Below are 11,644 nucleotides of genomic sequence, written 5' to 3'. Positions count from 1 at the left end.
GACATTTGGTGGAGATAGTTATATCTCTGGAGGACCCTGGAATGCTCGGTGATACAATCGATAGATACAATTTCATTAATTAATCTCGATTCCAAAACCACCCTAACAAAAGTTTCCTGATCCAGGAAGAATATAGAAGCAATATAGCAGACTGAACTGAGCAGAATATAGAAGTAATATAGGAGACTGTTGCATGCACAATCTAGTATGAAAATAAAGGAGGAAGTGAGAGAGGACAATAACACATAGGTGGTATTCTCAGGACTATTTCTTATAAGAGGTTTCTCAGTCCTTGTACCTCATTTTTGTTCTTACCTATGTGCATCTCTCTGTCAGAAACTTAGCTGTGATGGAGCTGCATTAAATAGTAGTGTACATCTGCTTAACATAGGATTCTTGTTTATCTAGGCTAATCTTTTGGGAATTTCACATTTGGATTGCTATTCACGGGAGACAGCTGTGGGGAAATTCCTTTATCTGGGTTCCTTAACAGTTAATAGAATTAGAAAGGCTTCTACAACCCACAGTTCAGCACAAGAGCTTAATTTACGTGCTGTAAACTTGCACTTGGAAAAGCTGATGTTTGTCATTGGTCTTGAAAGGGAGTGTGAGTGTCCAGTCTTGTCTAGGACAAGGGAGTAAAATATTTAATTTATGAAAATATGCCCTTATTAAAACATGTATTGCATTTTTAGGGCATAGAATATGTCTCAATTAAAATGCTACTCTGAAAATCAAAAAAATTGCTTCAAATATTGAGACACTTATTTTTCTGAAGTAAAGAATTTTATTTTGAAAATATATGAAAACTGTTAACATTAATGAACTCTTTGTATTTCTTGATTGAAGCAATTTCTGAAATTCAGTCTATTTGCATAACTAGTTTTGATTTCCCTGAAACTCATTTTGATTTACCTAGCATTAATTACACATATTTTTCCCAGCTCAACTCCAAATTTCAAACCTCTGTGATTCCAGGAAGCTATATTGTTTCTCTTGAATGTCTCTGATTTTACAAACTGAAAACTACCATTAACAAAGTGCTGTGCCATCACTGAAGGTGTTTGTTCTTATTTTGTCTTCCAAAACACCAAACAAGCAAAACTTGCATTTCTAAGCACTTTAACCAGAACTTAAGAGCATGTATGTGTGCAGCCTTACCTCTGCCTCCTCTAGCAGACAGCTCCATACTCTTCTTTCCTAAGAGGATGTTTCCATCCCTCAAGACATTATTCATTCAAGCCACTGGCAACAGAACCCTTCTCATGCAGAATTTTACAAGTTCATGTAAGCCATTGGTCAGTGATGCCATCTAGCATCCTCTTTTACTCACCCAGCTGCAGGCTGTTATAGCCACATCAGTGAAAAAGTGCAATGCAGTTGTTAGAAAAAGAACAAATATCTAATGTATGCCATAAAAAATTCATCTAGAGGTATTTAAGTGTTAAAATCCAAGTACTTGCTTGTGTGACCCTTCTGTTGCTGCAATTGCATCAATGGTTTCAGTGTCTTTGCAGACATTTCTCTATAGTTAAGTTGAATTCCCTCCGAGTTTGGAAGAAAGGAAGATACATGAGCTGGCCATCTCAGTAAAATCCAGCTAGACTTCTTATGTGAAGAGAAACTTTTAAGATAAACTGTTTTATTTTAAGATTAAAAAAAATTTAATTTGAAGAGTCTGAAGCACCCAAACTTGAAAATAAAATTTATTAAACTACATAGAGCAGTGTCTATTCAAACTGCTTAATTGTGGTTGGTGGTAGTTGTTGGATTGAAGAAGTGACACAAAAGGGTCAGGAGAGTGGTTCATTCTACCTTTCTTTAAAATATTTTGTTTTCCTGTGATAAAAATACATAAATTATTTCCTCAGGTAAACTGAGTGATGGAAAGTTTGAACAAATGGAAGTATTTATTATAGGTATTTGTCACAGTTTACCCCCAGCCAGCAACTAAGCGCCACACAGCCACTCGCTTGAAAATTGAAAAATGTGCCATGGTGCAAACTGGCAGGAAGGAAAAGATTAAATAAACTAAGAATCTGGCTAAGCTCATTATTATGCTTACACCATTCTGGTGAAGTCAGCTTTCCACCAGAGTTAATGATTACTTGTATGCGTCACTCTGACAGCACTGTAGGAGAGAGGTTACTGAAGAGTCCATTTCTCAGTTCCCAAGACAGTTTTTCCACTGCCCTCTCAAATTAAAATGTCTTGTACAACATGTGTAGTCCTCCTCCACACCACAAAATACACCAATAACTTTTTCACTTAACACATTGCATCAGTGCTCTGGGGGCACTGCCAGGCCTGTCTGTCCCCACCCAGCCTCCCTCAGTGCCCAGTACCCCTGCTACTCAGGATATTTTCCAAATAGCCATTGCCAAGATGTCATCATATTTCACTCCACAATCAGAATACTCTCATTTTTCTGCTCTCCATTTGCAGGTACCTTCTATGAGCCTCGCAAATACCTTGGAAATGCTCTTGGTCCTCTCCTAGTAAATCCACGCATGTTTTAGGAGAGTACTTTTGTCACCAAGGCATATAAGGGTAGAACTCAGAACTAATGTGGGTTAAAGAATACCCACCCTTGCCAAGTGAGGCTGTACCACTTACAGCTAGCAATTAAAGATTAATCAAGCCCTGGAACAAATTAGAATAAAAGAATTAAAGGGTGAGAACCACCCCTTCACCATAAAAATCTTGGTTATAGCTCTCATCCAAGGCCTGCTTGTGTATTTTGTATTAAACAGGTACTAGAATAACCACCAAAATCCACATTTCTGCACACTTCATATGCCACTCTCCTCATCAACTGAAGAGCATTTCCAGCATTTTTGCACACAGTTAGCATTTATTTTGATACAAAAAAAAACTTTATTTGCAAGAGAAATCCTTAAAAGGCATGCTGAACAGACTCTGGTGTTGCCATTAGGGCATTCTAAGGGAATGGGGTATAGAATTTCTTGGGCACCCAAGGGCCTGTACTTGTTCATCTTGCTCTCTGAGTGCTCCAACTATTCACATATTCACAACTATTCATCAACTTGTATTGCATATTTGCCTCTAGGCCTGACCCATAGAGGCTGTGACTGTCACACTGCAGGTTTCCAAAGTCCTCTCTTAATTAAGGTTTACCACACTAAAGCCTTAATAAAGCATCTTCTGGCAATGCCTGCTTTAGTAGTCCAACAGATGTAGATCTGCAGAAGCAAAAGTCATTAGGACTGAGGACTGGATGTCCACATTTGATACATGTTCAGGTTTTCCTTCAGACTAGCCTGATCCTCTGAATTGAACACACATTAGTGACTGAAGCATGCTGAGGTACCCTTGGAGCATCAAAAACATAAGCACCTAAATTATTACCTCTTTTTTAAAGCTGGTGTTCACAGCATATGTGCCTACATCTACACTGTAGCAACAGAATTTCACAGTTCAGTAAGGTAAGCTGGTGTCAGTACTTTGGAAAACACAGTGGTATATCCCTGGCCAAATGGAATTCCTAAATGAAGATTAGGTGTTGTAAATGTCTAATGATTACTTCCATCACTGAATTTGCCAGCATAATTTATATTAAATACAAATTGTTTGAAATTTTCCTTGTGGCCACAAAGGCTGCACAGCATTTATAATGGAAAAACACAATTTAAAACACTTACAGGGAAGAGGAATCAAATCAGAACGATTTGAGGTAATCTGTAGCTGTTGGAATTATTCTATCTGCATGATGCAATACATATTTTAATTGAAAATAACAACTTCATCTGACATTACTTCTATAAAATACCTGCAGGAAAGCATACGCCCAACCTTATCCTGGCACTGGAATATGGTGTTTTCCTGCAAACGTCAGAAAACTCTCATGAAAGCTCCTCACCTTCTCCCGCTGGAGATTATCACTACGTTCTCGGTCCCTCGGGCTTCCCTCCAGCTCGGCAGGCAGGCGAGTCTCTGCAGACCCACAAACCCCTTTCCAGCTCGGTGCGCAGGCAGGATGCTGCAAATCCCGAGACCCCGCTTCTGCTCGGCGGGCAGATGGGATCCCGCAGCTCCTCAAGACGCCCTATCCAGCTCGGTAGGCAGGAGGGCTCCTGCAAGCCCCAAACCCCCCGTCCATCTCGGGGAGCAGGCGGGCTCCTGCCCCCGCCCCACCGCCGCCCGCCTCGCGTCGGCGGGGACTCCCAATCCCGCTAAGAAGTTCGCTGCTCCACAGGTTTAAACGTGTCGTATGCGGTGACTGCGTGGCAAAACGTGCCTTGAACTCCCAAAGGCAGCCTTTCCAAAGGTTGCTGTAACTTCCCTTGCATTTTACAAAAAGGGAGAGAAAAGGCTTCTTCTCGGTCGGAGAGGCTCGGGACCGGACTAAGACAAAGGACATCCTGCCCGGGCATCAGCATCTGCCGGGCAGGTTATCAAGGAGGGAGAGTGGACGAGCAGCGGGGGAGCCCCCGCCTGCCCTGGGCGCCCACCCCTCCGCAGGCAGCCCCGCGAGCGGCCCGGGGTAGCGGGGCCGGCGCGGGACGGGCCCGGCGGAGGCGGGGGCGCAGCCGCCGCGGCACCGCCGCTAACGGCAGGGGCGGGAGCGGCCGCAGCCCCGCCGCCCCTCCGCACCCCTCCGCCCGCCGAGACCCGCGGAGCTGCAGCCGGAGGTGAGCGCAGGGGTCTCCCTTTCTCCCCCCGCCCCGGGCGCAGGGGGGTGGCGGGAGGCAGACTCCGGAGGGGCCTCTCCGCTGCGGCAGGCGGCAGGGAGAGGCGAGGCGGCCGCGCTCCGAAACGGAGCTGCAGGTTTTGGCAGGCAGATGGAGCCCGGCTCAGGGCCTCCCGCAGGCCCGGCCGCGCTCGGCCGCCTCCCGAAGCGCCGGGTCTGGGCCTGGCCCGCGGACACCGCCGCGGGGAAGCGCCGCTTTTCCCCCGTCCCGCCCGTCCCGGAGAGGAGCGGCGGCCGGGGACGCAGGCGGTGCCACCCTTGACCAGGCCTCGCGCGTGGGTGATCACTCTAAATTCTTCAGGGGCACAGCTCCCAGAATAGAGTAAAGCTGGCAGAAAGGAAAGGGAAAAAAAGATCGAAAAGGGCCGCCTCCGCCCGTGCGTACTTTTTCTGTCTCCATCGAGATGCCGGGGCGGTTTATTCGTCTTCTCGTAGTGCTCCTCCCATCCCTGGCAGTGTTCAAGGCCGGGTTGGATGGGGCTCTGAGTGACCCGGTCTACTAGAAGGTGACCCTGCCCATGGCAGCTGGTTGGAACTAGATGGTCTTTAAGGTGCATTCCAACAAGGACCATTATATGATGCATAGATGATGTACCACTGCAAGGTCGCGTTCAATTAAAGCATGCAAATCTGTATGGATATTCCTGACTAGATACATTGGTTGAGGAGAATAAGCTGTCCTCAGGCATAGTTTACTTTGCTGGCTTTAAATAATGTTTGGTTATTTTTTTCTATTTAATTTCAGGCTTCTTCTGCTTGACACACAAAGTGGTAGCTTTCAAAATTCACATGGTTTTTATGTAAAGAAATTTCTCTTATGTCAAATAGATGGAGCACATATTTGGCTTAGATCTTTGGGAGCTAGATTTCATTATGTGTAATATGATATGATATGTATATTTGATATACATCAAAAAAAGTTAAATAGATTTCTTTGAAGATTAGCTGGAGACTGTTCATGGAAAATGAGGCGGCAAAAATGTCATTCTTGTAGGAGAAGGCTGAAATGTTGGAAACATCACACAATATCTTTTCTAAATTAAAAACAAGTGGCGTGGTAAGTGATGGAAGAATCTAAATGGAACTGAACCTTGGGTATAAGTGTGACCAGTAGGCTTAAGGTTCAAGGTCCAAAAAGCAACAACCAACATAGAAATCTACATAAGACTAAGAGCTTGTAATTTGTGAGGGTGCTCATGTTGGTGCACCTAGCAACATTGCTGGTATTTTTGTGGAAGTAGTTCTATATTGTCATTACTGGTAAACATGTTACTGTTTGTGTTGGAGAGGGCAATGTTAAAAGTGCAGATGAAAGATGAGGTTCATTACAAGTTCCTAGGAGGCGAATGGAGGGAAATTTATGGGGGGTTATGAACTATGAGGAGGAACTGAAAGGGGACAAAGGAGGCCTAACATGGTTAGTATCTAAATGGTCTATGAGAAGAAGCTGAGGGACCTGGGCTTACTTAGTGTGGTAAAGAGAAGGAAAAGGGGTACTCTTGTAGTGGCCTGCAGTTACTTGAACAATTGTGGCAAAAATATTCAAACCATTTTTTTAATCTTGGTAATAGCAGATACTATTATTAAAGTGAGACATTAAGAAAAATGTTTTCATCAGGAAGAGAGCAGACATACAGCAGGTTGTACTGGGAGGTCATGGATTGTCTGTTCTTCTTAAATGCCACAGGTGATGTGAACTAGTGTGCGGCAGAAATTTGGACTGGACGATGATCACCAGAGGTCCCTTGAGAACATCTCTGTGAGTCTATAATGCATGATGTAGAGGAATCTACGGAACGGAGTGTATGGTCAGATATATATTGTGTGACTGTTCTTAGAGAGGTATGTATCTAGGAATGACCAAGAGGATGAGAAACTAAAATATGTGTGGAAGGGACTGAAAAGTTAGGGAGGTATAAATGTGGAACATGGCAATAAGGCAGACATAGCTAGGAGACTGAAATATTAAGAAATGGTAACAGGAAGAGCAGGTTTTTGGGGAAGAATGAAATAGGGTGATTTTGTATGTTGGAGGAGAAAGATGCTGCTGCTCAGAAATACTGTGTGAAGCAACCAAGCAGGTGCAAGGGAAACACCGTAATGGGGAGCACTGGGGACTGAGGTGAGGCAGGGATATAGGCAGAAGTTGTTGGTTGCATTGAAGAAAAGTATTTGTGCATGGATGGTAAAGTAGGTGATGTATGCAAAGCACGAGGGGCTGAAGGGTTTGGGATCGGTAGTATGAGACAGGAACAACAGATGTGGTAAGGTTGTAGGGTTTTATGGTTGCAGGAGTGGGTCTGGTGTGTGCTGATACCAGGCAGAGGTGTGTTGATTCGATGAGTTACGGGAGCATGTGGAAGCGGCATGCAAAGTGTGTGACTGTGTTAAGGTGAGGCCTTTGTTTGAAAGCACCCAGCAGGAGGTTGGTGTGTGGGCATTGGGAGGGATGTGGAGTTGCAGTGGAGAGATTGCATAGAGCTACGAGCTAAGGCACATGAGGGCGCAGCGGTGTGAAGATGTACGGAGAAACGCTGTATATATGAATGCTGATGGTAGGGAGGTGACAGGTGTTGTCACATCTGGGAGAAAGTTGAGTAGGCGAGGCTGGAGAAGGGCACAGGACAGCACAGGTATAGAGGAGTGTAAGTCATGGCAGACTGAGAAAGGTCAGAGTCAGGAGCAGCACGGAGGGGGCACCGGATGGGGATGCACGTTGATGCAGTGAACGTGTGAGTAGGGTGGCATGTACAGACTTCAAAGAAGCCAAGGGAACGTGGAGAGAGAAAGCGTATGCTGTGTAGCTGCATTAAGGATGTATAAACATAAGAGCGAAGCCGAGGATACGTTTGTTGGTGCGAGTGGCGTGTGAAGATGGTAAAGGATGCGCTGCGTGCGGTGCCGGCACCGGGAGCCGCGGGACAGAGCTCCTTAGCGCGGCGCTGTCGGGAGGCTGTGGAGGCGCCGCGGGAGGAGGATGCCCGGAGGGAGAAGGACGGGATTTGCGCCGTGCACGGAGCCGAAGGGCCGTGGGGCGGGGAGAGGCGGGGCGGGCGGTACAGCCCGGCGTCACTGCCGCCTCCCCCCGCTCAGGCCGGGGCTGCTATAGCGACGCGGAGGACGCCGGCGCCGCGCGGAGCCGCAGGGACGGAGCCCGGACATGGTGAGCGCCGGGACGGGCGGGCGGCGGGGCGGGCGGCGAGTGCCGGCCCGGGCTGAGCCGTGTCTGTCCCCGCAGCCCTTCTCCCAGCGCACCTACCACCCGCCGGCGGCCGGGCCCGGCGCCGGCCCGGCGGCGTTCCCCGCGTTCCAGTTCCGCGGGAGGCACGAGAACCCGGACTGGCGGCGGCTGAGCACCGTGGACGTGGAGCGGGTGACGCGGGAGGGGGACGTGGCGGCCCTGCAGGCGCACCTGGAACATGTCACCTTCTGCACCGCCGAGCGGGAGTGCTGCCCGCACTGCCAGGGCCCCGCAGACCCGCTGTTGCTGAAGCTGCTGCGCCTGGCGCAGCTCTCTACCGAGTACCTGCTGCACTCCCAGGAGTACCTCAGCGCCCAGCTCGGCAGCCTGGAGGAGGCCCTGAGAGAGGCACAGGCCCAGCGTGACAAGGTGGTCAAGGAATTGGCCCAGCACTTACAGCAGATCCAGGGGCTTAAGGAGGAGTGCCGGCGGAGGAAGAAGATGATCAGCAATCAGCAGATGATGCTGGAAGCACGAGCCAACTACTACCAGGTGAGAGGAGAGGGCCTGGTAGCCCAGTCACCCACACCTTGTCAGCTCTGGGCCTGTGGAATGAGCGGCAGAGCAGCCCCGCTCTGCTGGGGTGTAGTTGTTTGCTGGATGAAAGGCTGGAACTGTAAGGACCAGTGACTTTGCAAAAGGAAGTGCGTTGCTGGCACTTGTTTTCCATCTGTGTTTCAGAGACTCTTAAGAGAATGCTACATCATCTTTAACAAATCCTCTTTTTACTAACAGGTGCTCTTTACTCTTGGGTTCGCTTTAGATGCATCTGAAATGTCAGATACACACACATACAAAACCTGTGATAAACATGTTGCTATTTTGTTGTGTTGCTGTCTTTCCTTGTCTGCCAGCTGTGTGGTGAGAAAACACACAGGGCAAATGCATCGGAACTGATGCTGAGCCGTAATGTACTGTCTACAAGAAGTCACTGTCCTGCACTGATGTTCTCCAGGCACAAAGTTGCTGCCTGTATGTGTGACTCAGAGGTGACTCAGGCAAGATGGTAAAGAGCTTCAGTGAGTTAGCACAGCTCTGATTCCACAACAATCTGTTCCTAAAGGGTTTTCTTAATATACAACTTAATCTTAATATACAAGAATCTTAATATACAACTGTTCTGACAGTGTCATGGCACTCTGTTTATATTTTGTCTCACAGTGTGCTAGTTTGATCTAAGTATTTTTCAGCATCAGCATTTTCAGGATTCAGGAATGCAAATTTTGGCTTCAAATGTAATCTGAAGTATAAAGGGTACACTAAACACAGACTTGACATGATTTCAGGCTAGCTCTGTATGTTTAAAGTTACAGGCAAAGTTCAAATATTTAAGACATCAGCTAAGTTGGCTCAAGTGTTTCTGTAAGGCAAAAGGTACCTTGTGCCCCAAGAGTAGAACTATACAGGAGGCAAGGTTCATGCATTCAAGTGTTAGTCTCAAGGACAAGCTGCTGATATGCTATTATTTAAAAAAAAAAACCTTTATGCAACTCATGAAGTAGTTCGTCCTGTGTTGCAAAAGAAAACTGATTGCATGTGTCATTTTATGTGTCAACTTAAATAATTCTCATACTGTCCTTGCCAAATATTACAGATTTTCCAGAAATATTTGTAGTGTGCATCTGTCTCTGTGGAAGCTGAAAAAGAGCTTGTGTCATTGCTAATCTGTTCAATGGCATTTGCAGTAGAACAGAGATGGAAATATATTTCCCATTTGTAATTTGATTTCTTATAAAGTAAACTTCTGATCTCCCCATTTCATTCTTCTGTTTCTTTTCTATACAAGTTATTTAAGTTCACATGGGAAAAATTAGTTCAGGGAATGATGGTGAACAATACCTGAAGTACCTACAGTGTTTTCAGGATTCTGAGATGGAGTGCCAGAATAAATAAAACTCTTCCCAGTGTTTGTAAATGCAGCGTAGCAGTGTGATCAGTAATCAATAGCTCTGTGATATTTATCTGTGCATAATCTTTGTTGCCAGATAATAGAGGCTTTACTGGGTGTTCCTGAGAGGGTAGTTCAGATTCCATCCCCTCAAAGTCTTGGATGTTTTGCAAATACGCCCATTACTTGTTTACAAATATGCCTTTTTTACTGGCTGTGCACTTTACAGCTAATGTAAACATTTTGGGATTCAGATATAATGCCTTTACTCCAAGATCAATATAAGTTTACCCATGAAATGCTACTATAAAACAGTACTGATACCCACAAGTTATAAATTTAAGTCTCATTGGTTAGTACCTTCATGTGACTAATACAAATTTAATTTTAAATAATATTTTTCACTTTTTTGATACTTTGTTCAGAAATCTTACATTCTCATCTACAATGTGGGCATAAAGTGCATGTTGTAGTTAACACTGAAAAGTAATTGCAAGAAAAGTGTTGCATAATTCAAAACCTAAATATTCCATATGTTAATCCTGTCTCCTACAGTAAGAGCTTTCTTTCACTATCAGCTAGTCAAACTGACATGAAGTTTGTGCTTGAATGGATAACATTATTTCACAGCCAATTTAGTTCTGTAAATGATGTGCAACCTGTTACACTGTAAGCTCCCTCTTGGCTGACAGTAATGCTTTGCTGCTATATTATATCACTTTATTTTGGTTTTATATTGGGTCTTGCATTTGCTCAACAAAATTTGACTTAATTATTTAGGGCTTTAGTGTTTGCTGAAAAGTGTGTTTTATAGGATACCTGACTACCAGGGGCAGCATTTTAAATATAATATGAAATTTGGGAATCTCACATAATCACAGAATCATTTAGCTTGGAAAAGACCTCTGAGATCATCAAGTCCAACCTTTGACTGATCAACATCTTGTCAACTAGACCATGGCACTAAGTGCAGTGTTGATTTATTTCTTGAACACTTCCAGGAGTGGTGACTCCACCACCTGCCTTGGCAGTCCATGCCAATGTTTAACCACCCTTTTAATGAAGAAATTCCTTCTGATGTCCAGCCTGAACCTTCCCTGTCACAGCTTGAGGCTAAGTCCTGTTGTCCTGTCATTTATTGCCTGGGAGAAGAGGCTGACCCCATGTAATTACACCCTCCTTTCAGACAGTTGTAAGGGATTATAAGACCTGAGCCTCATTTTCTGCAGGCTGAGCACCTCCAGCCCCCCTCAGCTGCTCCTGGTAGGTCTTATCCTCCAAACCTTTCATCAGTTCCACTGCCCTTCTCTGAACATGCTACAGCAGCTCAATGTTCTTCTTGTAGTGAGGGGCCCAGAACTGGACACAGGATTTGAGGTATGGCCTCACCAAGGCTGAGTACAGAGGGACAAACAGTGCTCTGGTCCTGCTGGCCACCCTACTGCTGGTACAAGCCAGGATGATGCTGGCCTTCTTGGCCACCTGGGCTCATGTTCAGCAGCTGTTGACCAACACCCCATGGTCCTTTTCCACTGAGCAGCTTTATGGACACTGCCCCAAACCTGTAATGCTGCAGGGGGTTTTGTGGCTGAAGTGAAAGCCTTGGTGCTTTGTCTTGCTGTACCTCATAAAGTTGGCCTCTGTCCATCAATCTATCCTATCCAGATCCTTCTGCAGAGCCTTCCTAACCTCCCAGATTCCTGTTCAGTTGGTGTCTGCAGATTTACTTAGGGTGCACTCAATCCCCTCATCCAAACCATCAATAAATATATTAAACTGGGCTGTCACCAACACTGATCCCTGG

At 45.7% G+C, this 11,644-nt stretch overlaps 1 protein-coding gene across 3 annotated transcripts in view; it reads left to right on the top strand.

Moving 5' to 3' along the window:
- The first annotated feature begins 4,521 nt into the window (after window positions 1-4,521).
- DZIP1 (DAZ interacting zinc finger protein 1) overlaps window positions 4,522-11,644 on the top strand; it is a 38,383-nt gene continuing 31,260 nt past the window's right edge. For all 3 annotated transcript variants that reach the window (XM_021530309.4, XM_021530308.4, XM_021530307.4), the window contains exons 1-4: window positions 4,522-4,652; window positions 6,399-6,470; window positions 7,805-7,874; window positions 7,950-8,444. In XM_021530309.4, coding sequence (XP_021385984.2) covers window positions 7,872-7,874; window positions 7,950-8,444 — 498 coding nt within the window. In that variant the 5' untranslated portion in view covers window positions 4,522-4,652; window positions 6,399-6,470; window positions 7,805-7,871. The remainder of the gene's footprint in view (window positions 4,653-6,398; window positions 6,471-7,804; window positions 7,875-7,949; window positions 8,445-11,644) is intronic.

Source organism: Lonchura striata, chromosome 1, assembly GCF_050655825.1.
Source record: "Lonchura striata isolate lonStrDom1 chromosome 1, ASM5065582v1, whole genome shotgun sequence".
NCBI classification, from domain to species: Eukaryota; Metazoa; Chordata; class Aves; order Passeriformes; family Estrildidae; genus Lonchura; species Lonchura striata.
Note: the sequence above shows the minus strand (reverse complement) of the source record. Positions and strands in the feature narration are given on the sequence as shown.